Source organism: Artemia sp. Qi Xiang Cuo, chromosome 16, assembly GCF_049724085.1.
Source record: "Artemia sp. Qi Xiang Cuo chromosome 16, ASM4972408v1, whole genome shotgun sequence".
NCBI lineage: Eukaryota > Metazoa > Arthropoda > Branchiopoda > Anostraca > Artemiidae > Artemia > Artemia sp. Qi Xiang Cuo.
The window spans coordinates 40,946,769-40,967,202 of NC_142809.1; the positions used below are offsets into that span (position 1 = coordinate 40,946,769).

At 36.8% G+C, this 20,434-nt stretch overlaps 1 protein-coding gene across 1 annotated transcript in view; it reads right to left on the minus strand.

Annotated features, from left to right (window-relative positions):
- LOC148942908 (alpha-mannosidase 2-like) overlaps nucleotides 1-20,434 on the minus strand; it is a 322,023-nt gene that overhangs the window by 112,201 nt on the left and 189,388 nt on the right. The window contains exon 14 of the mRNA XM_089102392.1: nucleotides 9,495-9,886. Coding sequence (XP_088958518.1) covers nucleotides 9,495-9,886 — 392 coding nt within the window. The remainder of the gene's footprint in view (nucleotides 1-9,494; nucleotides 9,887-20,434) is intronic.

Genomic DNA, 20,434 nt, shown 5'->3' on the forward strand with positions numbered 1-20,434 from the left:
AATCAAAATTTTCAGATCGCCATTTTGTTCAGCATAGTTGATTTTCATATGAAAAATATAATTTTGAGGAGGACACTCCACCACAACCCTCCGGGCAAGAGTTTTAAGTTATGCTCTGGGGGCATATAAGGTTTTTATATAAGGCTTTGTCGAAGAAACTTCAAAACAGGCTCATTCGATTGTAAATTAAAGGGCTAGTACCTTTTTTAATAGTCGAAAGTGATTGGAGTGCAACTAGCCCCCCCCCCCAAGCCCATCATTTCCCCAAACACATCCAATCAATATTCTGAGATGGCCATTTTGTTCAGCGTAGTTGATTTCCAGATAGAAAATATGTTTTTGAGGAGGACACTCCCCCAGAACCTTCAGGGCAAGGGTTTTGAGATATGTCCTGGGGGCATATAAGGTTTTATATAAGACATTGTCGTAGAAACTTCAAAAAAGGTTCATTCGATTGGAAATTCAAAGGGATAGTGCCCTTTTTAATAGTCAAAAGTGATTGGAGGGCAACTAGCCACCCCCCTCCCTACGCCCATCAATCCCCTAAACACATCCAATCAAAATTTTGAGATAGCCATTTTTGTTCAGCGTAGTTGATTTCCAGATTGGAAATATATTTTTGAGGAGGACACTCCCCCACAACCCTCAAGGCAAAGGTTTTAAGTTATGTCCTGGGGGCATTTAACGTTTTTAAAAAAGGTTCGTAAAAACTTCAAAACAGGCTCATTCAATTAGAAATTAAAGAGCTAGTGCCCTTTTTAACAGTCGAAAGTGATTGGAGTGTAACTAGCCCCCCGCCACCCCCATGCCCATCATTTCCCCAAACACATCCAATCAAAATTTTGAGATAGCCAATTTGTTCTGCGTAGTTGATTTCCAGATAGAAAATACATTTTTGAGGAGGATACCCCCAACAACCCTCAGGGCAAGGGTTTTAAGTTATGCCCTGGGGGCGTATAAGGTTTTTATAGAAGGCGTTGTCGTAGAAACTTCAAAACAGGCTCATTCATTTGGAAATTAAAGGGCTAGTGCCCTTTTTAATAGTTGAAAGTGATTGGAGTGTAACTAGCCCCCCCCCCCCCACGCCCATTATTTCCCCAAACACATCCAATCAAAGTTTTCAGATAGCCATTTTGTTCAGCATAGTTGATTTCCAGATAGAAAATATATTTTTGAGGTGGACATTCCCCCACAACCCTCAGGGCAAGGGTTTTAAGTTATGCCCTGGGGGCATATAAGGTTTTTATAGAAGGCGTTGTCGTAGAAACTTCATAAAAGGCTAATTCGATTGGAAATTAAAGGGCTATTGCCCTTTTTAATGGTCCAAAATGATTGGAGGGCAATTAGCCCCCCCCCCCCACGCCCATCATTCCCCCAAACACATCCAATAAAAATTTCGAGATAGCCATTTTGTTCAGCGTAGTTGATTCCCAGATAGAAAAAATATTTTCGAGGATGACACTCCCCCACTACCCTCAGGGCAAGGGTTTTAAGTTATGCCCTGGGGACATATAAGGTTTTTATAGAAGGCGTTGTTGTAGAAAATTCAAAACATGCTCATTCGACTGGAAATTAAAGGGCTAGTGCTCTTTTTAATAGTCGAAAGTCATTGGAGTGTAATTAGCCCCCCCCCACGCCCATCATTTCCCCAAACACATCCAATCAAAATTTTCAGATAGCCATTTTGTTCAGCGTAGTTGATTTCCAGACAGAAAATATATTTTTGAGGACACTCCTCCCCAACCCTCAGGGCAAGAGTTTTAAGCTATGCCCTGGGGGCATATAAGGTTTTTATAGAAGGCGTTGTCGTTGAAACTTCAAACAGGCTCATTCGATTGGAAATTAAAGGGCTAGTACCCTTTTTAATAGTCGAAAGTGATTGGAGTGCAACTAGCCCCCTCCCCCAAGCCCATCATTTCCCAAAACCCATCCAATCAAAATTCTGAGATAGCCATTTTGTTCAGCGTAGTTGGTTTCCAGATAAAAAATATATTTTTGAGGAGGACACTCCCCCAGAACCGTCAGGGCACGGGTTTTAAGATATGACCAGGGGGCATATAAGGTTTTTATAGAAGGCGTTGTCGTAGAACCTTCCAAAAAGGTTCATTCGACTGGAAATTCAAAGGGATAGTGCCCTTTTTAATGGTCGAAAGTAACTGGGGGGTAACGAGCCCCCCCTCCCTACGCTCACCATTTCCCTAGACACATCCCATCAAAATTTTTAGATATCTATTTTTGTTCCGGAGCGTTGCTTTCAAGATAGTCATTACATTTTTGTGGAGGTCTCTCCCCCACAACCCTTAGGGCAAAGGTTTTAAGTTATGCCCTGGGGGCATTTAGGGTTTTTATAAAAGGTGTTGTCTTAGAAATTTAAAAACAGACTAATGCGATTGGAAAATAAAGGGCTAGTACCCTTTTTAATAGTCGAGTGATTCGAGGCCCGCTAGGGCCCCCCCCCCTACGCCCATCATGTCCCCAAACACATCCAATCAAACTTTTGACCCAGCCATTTTGTTCAGTGTAGCTGATTTCTAGATAGAAAATATGTTTTTGAGGAGGACGCTCCCCCAAAACCTTCAGGGCAAGGGTTTTAAGTTATGCCCTGGGGGCATATAAGGTTTTTATAGAAGGCGTTATCGTAGAAACTTCAAAATGGTTCATTCGATTGGAAATTCAAAGGGATAGTGCCCTTTTTAATAGTCAAAAGTGATTGGAGGGAAACAAGCCCCCCCCCTCTACGCCCATCATTTCCCCAAAGGCATCAAATCAAACTTTTGAGATAGCCATTTTGTTCAGTGTAGTTGATTTCCAGATAGAAAATATGTTTTTGAGAAGGACACTCCCCCACAACCCTCGGCAAGGGTTTTAAGTTATGACTTATGGGAATATTAGGTTTTTATAGAAGGTGTTGTCGCAGAAACTTCAAAAAAGGCTTATTCAATTGGAAATTCAAATGGCTAGTGCCCTTTTTGATAGTCGAAAGTGATTGAAGGGCAAATAGCCCCCCCACACCCCACGCCCATCATTTCCCCAAACACATCCAATCAAAATTTTGAGATAGGCATTTTGTTCAGCATAGGTGATTTCCCGATAGAACTTATGTTTTTGAGGAGGACAATCCCCCACAACCCTCAGGGCAAGAGTTTTAAGTTATGCCCTGGGGGCATATAAGGTTTTTATAGAAGGCGGTGTCGTAAAAACTTCAAAAAGGCTCATTCGATTGGAAATTCGGAGGGCTAGTGCCCTTTGCAATAGTCGAAAGTGATTTCAGGGCAACTAACCCCCCTCTCACGCTCACCTTTTCCCCAAACACATCCAATCAAAATTTTAAGACAGCCATTTTATTAAACGTAGTTTTAAGTTCTGGAAATTATGTCTTTGAGGATTATAACTCCCCCAAAGCCCTTAGGGCAAGGGTTGTAATTTAAGGATTCTCCGAATCCTTCATATTATTTCTTATGGAAGGATGATCGCATAAACTTTAGAGAGGGTTCGCTTGATTGTAAATTGAAATTTCTTGTTCACTTTTTAAGATTCAAAAGAGATTGAAGGGCAAATAGCCCCTCTCCTTCTTCCACGCCCTCAATGCATCAGATAAAAATTTTGAGATAGACATTTTTTTGAAATAGTTCAAAGATATGATAACAAAAACTCCGGTGTCGACACAGCCCACCAGGGCCCAGGGGTAGGCGTTGTAAGTTATGCCCTGGGACATAACTTATTAAGAGGGGTTTATAGCTTATGGGAAGGGGTTTTGTATGGGAAGAACACATAGGAAATCTGTTATAATTATTCAATTATTAGGTTAAAATACAAACTCTGATATAGGAGCAAAATTGTTTTGTCAAACAAAGTTCTAATAAGGTCAAGTCCTAACGGTTATCATCTATATGTGTTAGAAATGGAAATGGTCGCTACCCTCTTACTTGAAATACTTTCTCAATCTCTTCATAGGTGTATATTGCTCTCAGAAAGTTATGCACGCGTTCTCTTTTTCATACTTTTGATTTCTAATAAAAGAGATTATCGTATAATCGTATAGACTTTGATAAAAGTCACATTCGATTTAAATTCTTGTAAAATTTAAAAATAAAGGTTCTAGATCCGTTTTTTAAAGTCAAGAATAATCGGCCAGTAAGCACCCCCCCCCCATGCCAAAAAAAAACTTTAAACTTTTTTAAATAAAAAACTAAAAAAAATTAATTAAAAAAAAACTTTCCGAAAATTAATTTTTACAAATAAATTTAATTGCCTTTTTAAACTTATCCTCAGGAGAAACAATTACTTGTTAAATTTAAAACTCAACACGACCAGATATTACTATTAAAGAATAAATGAAACCCAAAACGAACAGAAATTAAATAAACAATCATAGCAAAGAACATACAGCAAGTAATAATATAAATGAATAAATAGATCATAAAGCGAGTAATGCTTAGATTGAATATTTAAAATCTACCTTAAAACGAAAACAAATATTTTGCTATTAAAGTATAAATGAAACTTAAAACGAACAGATATTAAATAAACAATCAATGCGAACAAAACATACAATATATATTAATGTAAATGAATAAATAAATCTTAAAAAAAGTGAAACTGAAATTGAATTTACAGATCATTTTTGAATAGAATAAAAATAACTAAAAACAAGGGCCTATTTGTCACATTTTGGTGAAAGCATAGAGTCTACTACATTAGCTGCGCTTTACGGGAAACGAGATATGGTGAAATTATGTTCGTATGTGCTTAACATCAAACAAAAATAATAAAATTACGGCAACATTTCGAATTAAAGAATCTCTAGCACTCAATATCATCGTGCATCAAATATTCATATAAACTTATTGTTTCTTCTCAAAATAGGTCAAGACAAATATAGTTTCACTACAAGCAAAATTTGGACACTGCTCCCTTGTTTAACTGTAAAAACCTAAAGCCTTCTGCGTCATTGGTGCTTCACTGAAAACGAAATACTCGTATATTACAAATTTATTATTTTCCATTTCTTACAGCATTGAAAATGAAAATAAAAATTACAGTGAAAAAAAAAAACTTGAACTGATTGATCTTTCAACAATTAATATCATTATATATCTAATATTCGATTTGATTTTGTTTATACTTTCCAAGACTGTTCAAGACTCATAAAGTTTTGCCATTTTTTTTAACTGTTCCATTTTTTTTTTAACTAATCGTGTTAGTTTGTTATGAAAACATTCTATGGCTTCTAGGCATTTCTATTTGAGCGGAAAACTGCACCTCAAACTTTGTGGAACATGTATTTTCTTGCATGGAACACCAAAATATAATAAAATGTCAAGTTTCGGAGTGTTCCACCACTCGCAAGCAAGTGCCATTGGTATTTTTGAATCCGCATGGTCAATTTAGGGGGTGGAGGGTAGGCTAATTCTCGTAGCAGCCCCATTCCGTCGTGGTATGGTTCACATTTTCAACACCTGGCGTCCGGACTATCATATAATCTACCAAGCATACAACTAACCCAAATCAGTATCAATAAATAAATGAAACCGAAAACGAACAAAAATTAAAATAGATATTAGAGTAACGAGCTTAAATTAATGTGAGTAGGGTTCAAAACCTCTATGCTTTTTAAAAACCAAAGTATAATTCGTACTTTACCGAAAAAAAATTCAAATGAGTTTACTGAAAAAAAAATGTGCATTGTCAATTTAATATACATATGCTGATATTTATTCCCTAAAATCTTAATTAATATTTGATTTCATAAAGTTACAAAAGTAAAAATATTTCAAAGAATTGTTTTCAGTAAAGCGCCAATGACGCAGTAGCTTTTAGGCTTCTGCAGTGAGGCGATACACAAACTCTTGTTGGTAGTTACTTTTATTCGATTCAAACCTGAATTGCATATTAAATTTAAGTCTCACTCGTTTTAAGATTTATTTATTCATTTACATTAATATATATTGTATGTTTTGTTCGCATTGATTGTTTATTTAATATCTTTTCTTTTTAAGTTTCATTTATAATTTAATAGAAAAATATTTGTTTTCGTTTTAAGATATATTTTCATATTCAATCTAAGCATTACTAGATTTAAAATCTATTTATTAATTTATATTATTAATTTTTGTATTTTTTTTGCTATGATTGTTTATTTAATTTCTGTTCGTTTTGGGTTTCATTTATTCTTTAATAGTAATTTCTGGTCGTTTTTAGTTTTAATTTTAACAGGTATTTGTATATCCTGAGCTTAATTTTAAAATGGCCATTACTTTTCTTTGAAAAACATATTTTTCGGAAAGTTTTTTTTTAATTAATAAGAAAAAAACAACCAATTTAATAAGCTGACTAAGAGAAAAGTGTCGTGTCATTTTTTTTTATTTATTTGTTGTTTTTTTTACTAAGATACACATTTTCAAAACAATTCTGCAAGGGTACTCAATCATTTTTCCAAGGAAGCACGTCAGTAGAGAATCTTTAGGAGAGAGAGAGGGGGAAATATACCTAATTTTTTAAAGCATTCTTTTCTGGAAATTACAAGGCTTCCCCGTTCTTAAACAATTTTGACCGTCTCCAGTGGATGGGGGGGGGGGAAGGGGCTCTCCAGCTCCCCCTAGAGCCCGTGTCTATACCTCCTCCTTCACCAAGCATGAGAAAAATGTATGTAAATCTACGCAAATTCCGATTTTGATTTCGAACATGCGACCACCGGGTTCAACAAAGAAGTATTTTTCATGAATCGTTCTGGGCTAAAATTTAATGACAAAGACAAGCGAATCAGGATGACAATTCGATAAATTCAAGGCATGCCAGCAATGATACCCATATTGAGGTCTGGGTCAGAGATTCAATCAAAATGCTAGGAAGTGATACACCTAACAGAACCAACTTAAAAAAAAACCTTTCCTGCATAAAATAAAGTCAAATCCATTCAGATTAAACCTCATTTTCATTTATAATTTTCTAGGGGCTCACTTCAAGCCTAAAAACGCTGAGCGCAAGCATCTTTTATTTTTTGAAAACTTAGCATGTTACAGATTTTTAAGAACCTCAAGCTTAAAAATCGTGTATCTAACATTCAGCTAACTCATTTTATTTAGATTAGCACTGGCAGGGGGGCACCCCCCCCCCCTCACGAACTTTCTGGCGTCCATATGCCTTGCTTTTTTCTGTTTTTCGCTCTTTAAAAAAAAATTGTCAATTTGGTCAATTATTGGCGCCCTTGTCAAACTGCCCCCCCCCCCAAGATTTTGCTCTAGATCCACCCCTGTAGACTAGTAATAATCCAAAAATAAAGAAGTATAGAGAGATCAGAGTATTCCAAAAGCCCAAGGTCCATTTACACAGAAAAATATCCACAAAACAAGGAAATCCCTAACCAATTAAAATGCGAAAATAAAGAAATCTAGGAACAAAATAACTTAATCACCAAAGCTTTCAATTCTTTCCAAACATTTATCTACATCCACACCAACTCGAGTTATTGTTGTTATGTTTCTACTTTGAAGAATGTCAGGAAGCAGCATATGAATCCAATATAAATATTTTTCCCTGAAATGAGAAAGCCCCCGGTAGGCTACCCCCCAGAGAAAATGGTCCGAATCTTCTTCTTCCTCTTTACAAAAAGAAAAAACAAACAATCCTTCAGGGACTACACTATTTCTGATAAATACCTTTTGGCCTCTCTGGATTGGAAAGTAGTTTGCCCATACCCATCAACATAAAACCTTGTCCAGTGAACTAGATTTAAACCAACTTTCTCTCGAAAGCTAGATATAGCCAGATTATAATGTTTCAATGTTTTAGAAGTGCCAACCAGCCCCAACAAATACCGAATTTCTTGACTCTCTAAAATAAATCGTACCTGACATTCTAAATCTATAGGTATGACCAAGACCAACACATATTAGACAAAAGATACAGATATGTGTTTCACACAGATTTCAGTTATGTACTGAATTAAAAAAAATATTTACAAAATTGAAAATAAAAACTGTTAATATATACTAAGTATCAGAAACCAGTTTCAATTATAATCTAATATTTACCCAAGTTTTGTCTTTGCTGTAACCATAGGATATTTTTTCATGAACTTTATTTTATAATCTCGAGTCATCCCTGGTTATTAATGGCCGTTTACAGCAGTTTCCTACATGAACAATGGATATAGACTGTGGCAACTTAATAAAATGTAGAGTTGAGGTTGTTATGCGTTTGCGGGATATATATAGATAAGATTTTAAGCTTTAAGAAGCATATAAAGGCAATAGCGACCAAAATCACTCGCAAAATTGATATCATGCGTAAGCTAAGAAATATTGCCCTTATGTCGATTCTTCGTCATTTGTATTTATTACTGTTGCGCCATTATCTATTTTAAAGTTATTCTATTCGGTCCAGCATATTCGATGTTCAGGATTGATCTCTTTAATTTCTATAAAATAACGAAATACAGCTTTTGGGTGATGGGTGTGGCAGTAATTCAGGCTGAACAACATACGAAACAACTACAATTGTACTAATGCATATTTTTCTATATAAGTACATTTTTTTTTTTTTTTTTTTTTTTTTTTTTTTTTTCGTAATCTTAAGTTTATACATCTTATTTTGAAGAATAATATAAAAATTTGATTTGCTAACATGTCTGTTTCTGGAAATAAAGTCCAAGGTTATTATTTCTAGGCAAGCTGAGAATGAAAGGATACCAGTAGCATCCATATTCCGCTAAGAATTTTCTTTTCGTATCCAGGGCCCTATCCTGGCCCAAAGTTCCATGTGATTTTCAAAGTATTATTGATCTTCGAAGTTTCAAATAGAATCGAAAAAAACTTGTTACACTAATAATGGCTACTAGTTGCGCACCAATTTTTTTTCCTTTTTTGTTGGTTTTCTTTTAGTTATACTTTTTTGACGCGTGTCCATGCCCAGTAAATTACCGAATTAATTTGGACACTTTAAGCAAACTTATCGACAATCCTGTACGATTGGTTTAAATAAGGTGTGACAGGTCCACTCTAAAATATATGTATGTATGAAGTCGCTGTTTATTTCATCCTGATTATATTTGAACCTTCTGAACATTGTGAAATTTGACTAGATCCTGAAATTTGACCAGATACCATTTTGAACTGCAGGGGCATACTAAGCACTGAAGGGATGTTGAGATAATGTTGGATGGTAACATTTGAATGATCGCACGCAACCTCTCATTTTACCTGTTTTTGTTCATTATACGCATGGATATCCTGTTTATTTTAGCTGACCAGACTCCTAAGAACCTAATGGCTAATCATTTTTCGTTTTGTTCCTCGTTTTTTTTTCGAAAAAAGGGTAAGCTTGAAGGCCTGAAGCGCTTATATAACTCATCGGGCTTTTTACCTTTTGCTTTTAAGCAGAGCATGGTTTCCTTCGTTTTAAGGGCTAATTTACCAAATTCATCCAGAGGGAGCAGAGGTAGGGGGTGGAAGGGTTAAAACCAGATTCAGCTATGAAAGTTAGATAGTTCATACCTGGAGAGTCAACAATTCTTACTTCATGAAGACCGTCTTCAAATTGAACGTGAACTGATGACATGATTGGACCCTCAACAATCCGAATAGATGGGCTTCTTAATTCAACATTAATTGCAGGTCCATCTGGAAGAAATAGATATGCTCCACTGGTTGGAGAGCTTCTTCTGACTCCGTATTGAACAAAGTTAAGCTCCACTGGATGTTCTACTTCGTCATCTAGCACTTTGATAGACTTTAAAAGTCCATTTTCGCCAAATGTTGCAGAAATATAGCGGTTTTTCAAGCGAAACGGCTCCATTGCATCTACAGCCATAACATCAGAAAACGGATTGACTGAGAAAGGAATAACATCTGTGCCAACAACTCTTATCTTGGCAACAGAACAAAATCTAAAATAAAAATCAAATATTTAGAGCAGTTGGTGAGCTTTGGTGGTAAAACAATTTTTACCAACAATTAAGGCACATGTATGTAATAGTTTTTTTGGTTATTGTCCAGCAAACTCTTTATATACTATGGACCAAGTGAGGAATACCTTATTATTCACCCTCCCAAGCAACTGTCTGATGAGTATGAATAGACACCAATCGGATGACCTGGGTATTATTCATGTTTAAAAGGGATTAATCTAATTAAATGCTAACTCCTCTTTTTTTACCCTCTTAGCTTTGAAGAGCTAAGGATAGAGCAGGAGCAAGCACAACGTCGTTGGCCCAAGACGATGTGTGCAACTTTGTTTTATTTGAGATAGCGATACCACGTCAGATATAATATGTTTCATAGCCTCGTGGGACATAGACAAGCAGAAATTAATTAAATTATTTAATTAAAAATTAAATGATCATATTCTAAAAGAGGTATTGCCAAGTCAATTGTCATTCTAAAAGAAATGAAAGAGACAAAATAAAACTTTTACTAAAATGCGTAGTAAATAGAGTAGGCTAATGTTATCTCTGCAGTCAATGACGAAAAAAGAAAATACTATCTTAATTATTAAAGAAGTAATCTAGATATTAATATAACTTTTCCAATAGCAATCAAAATCGATGATACCGCGTAGTGATGCCGCTCATAAAAATTACGAATTCTGACTCCAATACAAGGAGAATGATGCCACCTAACTCTAAAATATTTCAGCAAAGAGCTGGTGGAGGGCATCAAGGGGCTTCAAAATAAACAGTCATTCCCTCTCTTCAGACTGAGATGACCACCAACAAATATTCTTTGGAAAAGACTAAGTCTTGCCAAGGATTTGTCGAGTTGTCGAGTGATGTTGATAGCAGATAAGTACCGTCTATCCTGATCATACAGACACTACTCTTGACAACATCAACTACCCTGCTCCAAAAGTTAAGCAGCCTCTATAGGGTGTTAAAGTGGCTAAGTCATTCGGTGCAGATATTATACCAAATGCTGTTCTCAAAAACTACAGTTTCAAACGTTTCAAGCATTTGCAGTTTCAAAGTACCATCTTTAATGATCATACAGACACTACTCTTGACCACATCAACTACCCTGCTCCAAAGGTTAAGAAGGCTCTATAAGGTTTTGAAGTGGCTAAGTCATCCCGTGCAGATATTATACCAAATGCTGCTCTCAAAAACTGCATTTTCGAACTTTTCAAACTTTTGCAGTTTCAAAATAACATCTTTCCTGATCATACAGACACTACTCTTGACCACATCAACTACCCTACTCCGAAAGTTAAGAAGGCTCTATAAGGTTTTGAAGTGGCTAAGTCGTCCCGTGCAGATATTATACCAAATGCTGTTCTCAAAAACAGCAGTTTCAAACTTTTCAAACATTTGCAGTTTCAAAGTACCATCTTTCCTGATCATACAGATACTACTCTTGACCACATCAACTACCCTGCTCCAAAAGTTAAGCAGGCTCTATAAGGTTTTGAAGTGGCTAAGTCATCCCGTGCAGATATTATACAAAATGCTGCTCTCAAAAACTGCAGTTTCAAACTTTTCAAACTTTTGCAGTTTCAAAATAACATCTTTCCTGATCATAAAGACACTACTCTTGACCACATCAACTACCCTGCTCCGAAAGTTAAGCAGGCTCTATTGGGTCTTGAATTAGCCAAGTCATCCAGTGCAGATATTATAACAAATGCTGTTCTCAAAAACTGCAGTTTCACACTTTTCAAACTTTTGCAGTTTCAAAGTACCATCTTTCCTGATCATACAGATACTACTCTTGACCACATAAAGTACCCTGCTCCTAAATTTAAGCAGGCTCTATAGGGTTTCGAAGTGGCTAAGTCATCCGGTGCAGATATTATACCAAATGCTATTCTCAAAAACTGCAGTTTCAAACTTTTCAAACTTTTGCAGTTTCAAAGTACCATCTTTCCTGATCAAACAGACACTACTCTTGACCACATCAACTACCCTGCTCCAAAATTTAAGCAGGCTCTATAGGGTTTCGAAGTGGATCAGTTATCCGGTGCAGATTTTATACCACATGCTGTTCTCAAAAACTGCAGTTACAAACTTTTCAAAATTTTGCAGTTTCAAAGTACCATCTTTCCTGATCATACAAACACTACTCTTGACCACATCAACTACCCTGCTCCGAAAGTTAAGCAGACTCTATAGGGTCTTGAATTAGCCCAGTCATCTAGTGCAGATATTATAACAAATGCTGTTCTCAAAAACTGCAGTTTCAAACTTTTTAAACTCTTGCAGTTTCAAAGTACCATCTTTCCTGATCATACAGATACTACTCTTGACCACATAAACTACCCTGCTCCTAAATTTAAGCAGGCTCTATAGGGTTTCGAATTGGCTAAGTCATCCAGTGCAGATATTATACCAAATGCTGTTCTAAAAAACTGCAGTTTCAAACTTTTCAAACTTTTGCAGTTTCAAAGTACCATCTTTCCTGATCATACAGACACTACTCTTGACCACATCAACTACCCTGCTCCTAAATTTAAGCAGGCTCTATAGGGTTTCGAAGTGGATAAGTCGATCCGGTGCAGATATTATACCAAATGCTGTTCTCAAAAACTGCAGTTACAAACTTTTCAAACTTTTGCAGTTTCAAAGTACCATCTTTCCTGATCATACGGACACTACTCTTGACCACATCAACTACCCTGTTCCAAAATTTAAGCAGACTCTATATGGTTTTGAAGTGGGTAAGTCATCTGGTGCAGATATTATACCAAATGCTGTTCTCAAAAACTGCAGTTACAAACTTTTCAAACTTTTGCAGTTTCAAAGTACCATCTTTCCTGATCATACGGACACTACTCTTGACCACATCAACTACCCTGTTCCAAAATTTAAGCAGACTCTATATGGTTTTGAAGTGGGTAAGTCATCTGGTGCAGATATTATACCAAATGCTGCTCTCAAAGACTGCTGCTCTCAAACTTTTGCAGTTTCAAAATATCATCTTTCCTGATCATACAGAGACTACTCTTGACCACATCAACTACCCTGCTCCAAAATTTAAGCAGGCTCTATATGGTTTTGAAGTGGCTAAGTCATCCGGTGCAGATATTATACCAAATGCTGCTCTCAAAAACTGCAGTTTAAAACTTTTCAAACTTTTGCAGTTTCAAAATAACATCTTTCCTGATTATACAGACACTACTCTTGACAACATCAACTACCCTGCTCCAAAATTTAAGAAGGCTCTATATGGTTTTGAAGTGGCTAAGTCATCCGGAGCAGATATTATACCAAATGCTGCTCTCAAAAACTGCAGTTACAAACTTTTCAAACTTTTGCAGTTTCAAAGTACCATCTTTCCTGATCATACATACACTACTCTTGACCACATCAACTACCCTGCTCCAAAATTTAAGCAGGCTCTATATGGTTTTGAAGTGGCTAAGTCATTCGGTGCAGAACAGACACTACTCTTGACCACATCAACTACCCTGCTCCAAAATTTAAGCAGGCTCTATATGGTTTTGAAGTGGCTAGGTCATCCGGTGCAGATATTATACCAAATGCTGCTCTCAAAAACTGCAGTTTCAAACTTTTCAAACTTTTGCAGTTTCAAAGTACCATCTTTCCTGATCATACATATGCTATTCTTGACCACATAAACTACCCTGCTCCTAAATTTAAGCAGGCTCTATAGGGTTTCGAAGTGGATAAGTCATCCGGTGCAGATATTGTACCAAATGCTGTTCTCAAAAACTGTAGTTTCAAAGTTTTGCAGTTTCAAAGTACCACCTTTCCTGATCATACAGATGCTGCTCTTGACCACATAAACTACCCTGCTCCTCAATTTAAGCAGGCTCTATAGAGTTTCGAAGTGGATAAGTCATCCGGTGCAGATATTATACCAAATGCTGTTCTCAAAAACTGCAGTTACAAACTTTTCAAACTTTTGCAGTTTCAAAGTACCATCTTTCCTGATCATACAGACACTACTCTTGACCACATCAACTACCCTGCTCCAAAATTTAAGCAGGCTCTATGTGGTTTTGAAGTGGCTAAGTCATCCGGTGCAGATATTATACCAAATGCTGTTCTCAAAAACTGCAGTTTCAAAGTTTTGCAGTTTAAAAGTACCACCTTTCCTTATCATACAAACACTACTCTTGACCACATCAACTACCTTGCTCCAAAAGTTAAGCAGGCTCTATAGGGTTTTGAAGTGGGTAAATCATCCGGTGCAGATATTATGCCAAATGCTGCTCTCAAAAACTGCAGTTTCAAACTTTTCCCAAACAATTTTTAGTAAAAAATATGCTTAAATGTAAACATTTTCCAGAGGCAAAAAAAGAAAAAAGAGAAATCCGAGGTTGACTAGTAACCTCAAGACCTGATCAAACTCTTGTCAGAAGTTTTCGGGTATGTCAGGTAGGTTGAGAAGCGTTCGATATATTCATTTACCTTCTTTTTTAACTTTTGAATAAAACTTGGGAGGCTAAATTAAAACATTTGACTGATGAGGCAAGAACGACATATATTAGAAATTGGCAATGATCACAGCGTTCATTGGCGTAGGTCGAGCTTATTTCTAAGGGGCAAGGGGGAGGATAAGAAAGATAATACAATTAACATTGCAAGTCCATTGCTTCATCAAGACGATTCAAACTGCTTAATCACTTCTTAGCTCCTCATATTCTAATTTAGCTACTCTTGCCGTTACGTAATTTATTCTTAGAGTCTCGATTTCCCCTGACAGATAAATAGATGTATAATATAAAAATTCACAAACCAAGAACCACTTTACTCGCGATTACCCTTCCCCTAGCAATGCTTCTATCCATCGAATAAATCCGCTTAAGCTAGACCAACGCTTGTGTTGAATTAAAATCTGCTAGGATGTTTTCTCTTAGGATTCTTCAGAGAAGTGTATGTCAATCAGGATTAAGTTACACTGCCTCCCAAAAAAGACAAAGAAAATAAAGATCTTTTTCTAATCAAAAATCAGATTATATGACGTTTGCGTAATAAAACAAATGGAGAGAACGGAGCAAGAGAGTAACTGAGAAATAAAATTTCTGCACAATAAGAAATCAATCAGGTCTGAATAAGAAATATTACTCTATGTTCTATACAAAAATAACCAAGTTGACCATTTTTTCTACCAACCTATAATGATTGCAGTACTTGCTGCAACTTAGTAAAAAACGAAGTTCATAATGATTCAAAGGACATGTTTTATACAGTTTGGAAAATAAATAAGAAACAGAAAATCATTCCTGGAAAATGAAAAAAAGTAATTATGAAGACCACACTGCTTTCCATCATATAAAAACAATTAATTATATGGAATAGGGACTTCTTCCGAAAACAATAAGTAAAATAAACCTAAGCTAACATTTCGGCTACATTACCAATAGCTGTTCTTTGGCAAGTGGAAGAAATTCAGAATATAACTTGAACTTTACTGAAAAAAATTCAACTGAATTTACTGAAAAAAAAATGTACATTATCAGGTTAATATACATATGCTGGTATTTATTCGTTAAAATCCTAATTAATTTTGATTTCTTAAAGTTATAAAAATGAAAACATTTAAAAGAATTTTTTTCAGTTCAGTACGAATAATATTCTGGCTTTTAGACAGCATAGGGTTTTAGAACCCTACTCATATTAATTTCTGCTCGTTTTGAGTTTGACTCAGTTATTTATTTTAATTTCTGTTTGTTTTGGGTTTCATTTATTTATTGATACTGATTTGTGGAAGTTGTATGTTTGTTAGATTATTTTATTGTATTTTTGTTCATTTTTGGTTTAATGGAGTTCTTTATTTCTTTGAAAAATTTATTTTGTGGAAAAAGTTTTTTTTAATTAATTTCTGTTCGTTTTATGTTGACATAGTCCATATCAGGGAGAAAGACTGAGCCTCTTCGAAAGTTAAACAGCAATCCCTTCAATAAAAAACTTAAATACCCTCTGGGCATAACTTACAACCCTTACCCCTAATCTCTGGGGTTTGTTTCAAACCTAAGAGCCTTGTTATATGTTATTTAGACTATTTGAATAGAATGGCTACCTCAAAATTTCTATTGGATGCATTTCGAGACAATACGATGTGGGTGTGTGTGGGGGGGGGGGCGGCCCTCCGATATCTTTAACTTTTGAAAAGAGCATTAGATTATTAGCAATTTTATTATCTTATTAGCAATCCAATGAGCCCCCTCCGAGGTTTATATGACCATGCTTTCTATAAAAACCCTATATGCCGGAGGGTGATTCTACCTCCGATTACTTCCGGCTATTAAAAAGGGCAATAGCCCTCTCAATTCCCAATTGAATGAGCCCTTTTGGAAGTTTCTACGACAACGCTTTCTATAAAAAACCTTATATGCCCCCAGGGTATAACTTAAAACATTTGCCCTGGGGGCTTTGGGGGGTTTGTCATCCTCAAAGACATAATTTCCGGACCTTTCAACTACGTTGAACAAAATGGCTATATAAAAAATTTGATTGAATGTCTTCAAGAAGATGATGGGCGTAAGAGGGGGGTTAGTTGCCCTCCAATCACTTTCTACTATTAAAAAGGGCACTAGCCCTTTCAATTTCCAATCAAATGATCCCTTTTCGAAGTATCTACGACAGCAATTTCTATAAAAACTTTATATGCCCCCAGGGAACAGCTTGCAACCCTTTTCCTGTGGGTTGCGGGGGGGGGGGGGCGGCAGTTTGTCATCCTCAAAGACCTAATTTCCAGAACTTTAAACTACGTTGAAGAAAATGGCTATCTCAAAATTTTCCTTGGATGTGTGTGTGTGGAAACGGTGGGCGTAAGAAGAGGGTTAGTTGTCCTCCAATCACTTTCTACTATTACAAAGGGCACTAGCCCTTTCAGTCTCCAATCGAATGAGCCCTTTTTGAAGTTTCTAAAACAATGCTTTCTATAAAAACCTTATATGCCAGCAGGGCATAACTTACAACCCTTACCCTGAGGGCTGTGGGCGGTTGTCATCCTCAAAGACCGTTTTCTATAAAACACCACTTTCCATATAAACCTTATATCACCTCCGATCACTTTCGACCTTCAAAAAGAGCACGAGCCCTTTCAATTTCCAATTGAGAGAGCCCTTTTTGAAGTTTTTACGACACCGCTGTCTATAGAGACCTTATATGGTCCAAGGGCATAACTTACAATCCTTGCCCTGGACGATTAGTTGCCATCCAGTCACTTTCTACTATTAAAAAGTGCACTAGCCCTTTCAATTTCCAATAGAATGATCCCTTTTTGAAGTTTCTACGACAACCCTTTCTATAAAACCTTATATGCCCCCAGGGAATAACTTAAAACCCTTATCCTGAGGGTTGTGGGGGGGGGGAGGAGGCTGTCATCCTTAAAGGCATAATTTCTAGACCTTTAAAATACGTTGAACAAAATGGCTATTTCAAAATTTTCATTGGATGTGTGTGGGGAAATGGTGGGCATAAGGAGAGGGTTAGTTGCCCTCCAATCACTTTCTACTATTATAAAGGGCATTAACCCTTTCAGTCTCCAATTGAATAAACCCTTTTTGAAGTTTCTAAAACAATGCTTTCTATAAGAACCTTATATGCCAACAGGGCATAACTTACAACCCTTGCCCTGAGGGCTGTGGGTGGTTGTCATCCTCAAAGACCGCTTTCTATAAAACAACGCTTTCTATATAAACTTTATATGCCCCCAGGGTATAACTTACAACCATTACCCTGAGGTCTGTGGGGGGGGAGGTTGTCATCCTCAAAGACCTGATTTCCAGAACTTTCCCTTTCTATAAAAACCTTATATGCCCCCAGGGCATTGCTTACAACCCTTGCCCTGAGGGCTGTGGGGGATGTCATCCTCAAAGACATGATTTTCAAAACTTTTAACTACGTTGAAAAAATGGCTATCTCAAAATTTTGATTGGATGTGTTAGGGGAAATGGTAGGCGTGAGAGGGGGGTTAGTTGCCCTCCAATCATTTTCGACCTTTAAAAAGAGCACTAGCCCTTTCAATTTCTAATTGAGTGAGATCTTTTTGAAGTTTTTACGACACCACTATCTATACAAACCTTATATGCTCCAAGGGCATAACTTACAACCCTTGCCCTGGGAGATTAGTTGCCATCCAATCATTTTCTACTATTAAAAAGGGCACCAGCCTTTTCAATTTCCAATCGAATTATCCCTTTTTGAAGTTTCTACGACAACCCTTTCTATAAAATCTTATATGCCCCCAGGGAATTACTTACAACCCTTACCCTGAGGGCTGTGGGGGGGGGGGGGGTGTCATCCTCAACGACATAATTTCCAGAACTTTCAACTGCGTTGAACATAATGGCTATCTCAAAATTTTGATTGGATAGGTTTGAAGAAATGGTGGGAGTGAGAGGGGGAGGGTTGAATTTTCTACGACAACGCTTTCTATAAAACCTTATATGCCTCCAGGGCATAACTTACAACCCTTGCCCTGAGGGCTGTGGGGGGAGTGTCCTCCTCAAAGACATAATTTCCAGGTCTTTCAACTACATTGAACAAAATGAATATCTCAAAATTTTGATTGGATGTGTTTTGGGAAATGGTGGGCGTAGAAGGGGTGTTAGTTGTCTTGCAATCACTTTCGGCTATTAAAAAGGGCACAAGCCCTTTCAATTTCCAATCGAATGGGCCCTCTTAGAAGTTTCTACGACAACTCGTTCGATACGAAGCGCCCTGGTCTTAAACCAAAAAAAAAAAAAATAAAAAATAATACATTGTGCCAACTAGACCCCGAAGCCGCGCCAAAAAGTCGGCGTCATGCCGCCGAAAAAAAACAGTGGCACGCCGCCGAGCTTGAATCAGCGCGCTGACGCCGCCGCTGATTCTATCGGTGGCGGTGTCACTAATACGCCGCCGTTTTTTTTTTTTCTCTCTTTTTTGCTTATCGATATCGACCTCCAGGCTTCAACCGTCATCCCGGATAATCTGTTTCTTAAAGATAAATACTGTCATCTAGGGCTCGCCATGTATATCGGTTCGTAGGAACAAGAAGAAATTTTTCTTGAAACAAAAATTCTACCTTCCACTTTAAAATTCTGTTCATTTTTCTTTTTAATGTTTTGGATGACAAGAAGTAGGTAAAAGAGCATTAAGCAATACAGGATGTTATCATAGGTAGCACAATCGCGCTGCCTAAGTAAAGAACGCTGTTTGCACACTGTATTATTATTATTTTTCCATAACAGAGCACTTCATATCGAAGCAGTTGCCGTAGAAACTTCGAAAAGGGCTCATTCAATTGGAAATTTGAATAGCTATTGTCCTTTTTAATAGTCGAAAGTGATTGGAAGGCAGCTAATACCCCTTCCACGCCCACCATTTCCCCAAACACATCCAATCAAAATTTTAAGATAGCCATTTTGTTCAGAGTAACTGATTTCCAGAGAGAAAGAACGATGTTGGCACAATGTGTTTTTTTTTTCCATTTAGAACAGGGCACTTCGTGTTGAAGAAGTTGTCGTATAAACTTTGAAAAGGGCTCAATCGATTGGAAAATGGAGTGGCTTGTGCCCTTTTTAATTGTTGAAAGTGATTGGAAGGCAACCAACCCCTTCAACCCCCACCTTTTCCCGAAACATATCCAATCAAAATTTTGAGATAGCCATTTTGTTTAACGTAGTTGAAAGTTCTGGAACTCAGGTCTTAGGGGATGACAACCACCCTCACAGCCCCTAGGGTAAGAGTTGTAATTTATGCCCTGGGGGCACATTAGGTGTTTATACCAAGCGTTGTCGTAGAAACTCAAAAAGGGATCATTCGATTGAAAATCGAAAGGCCTAGTGCTCTTTTTAATAATCGAAAGTGATTGAAAGGCTTGACATTTTTATAGTAAAGATCGATGTGGGTATAATGTATCATTTTTGTTGTTGTTGTTATTATTGTTTAGACCAGGGCACTTCGTATCGAAGGAGTTGTCGTAGGAACTTCGAAAAAGGTTCCTTCGATTGATAATAGAAAGGGCTGATGTTCTTTTTAATAGTCGAAAGTGATTGGAGGGCAACTAATCCCCCTCGCACACCCACCCATCCGTTTGCCTTTATGTTTAAAAACTAAACACTGCGTTAATATTAAATCAACATGCACTGTGTTAATGCTAATTCCCAATAAGGCATCTCAGCAGTATCCCAAGAACGACTGAGGGTATCATGTTCAAACTTTCGGGGCTACTTCTGCTCTTAAAATTTAACCAAATCAAAATAGCGTAATCGCATCCAAGCTATCAAAGAAAGTTAATATATGTTTTTGCGAATGGTATCAAGTTTTCCACTTCAGGTCAACTAGAGGAGGTATGAAACTAAATTAAACGCTACTAATTGTGTCCAGATTTTTAATAGGGTGTATGTTGTTAAAAATTGCTGAAAATTTTTCTCCCGCATACAAATAGCAGGCCAAACTAAAAATTCTTAAAAAAACGAAAAGATCTATAGTATTATTTTCTTTTTCCCGGAAAATACTATGTCAATATAAAACGAACAGAAATTA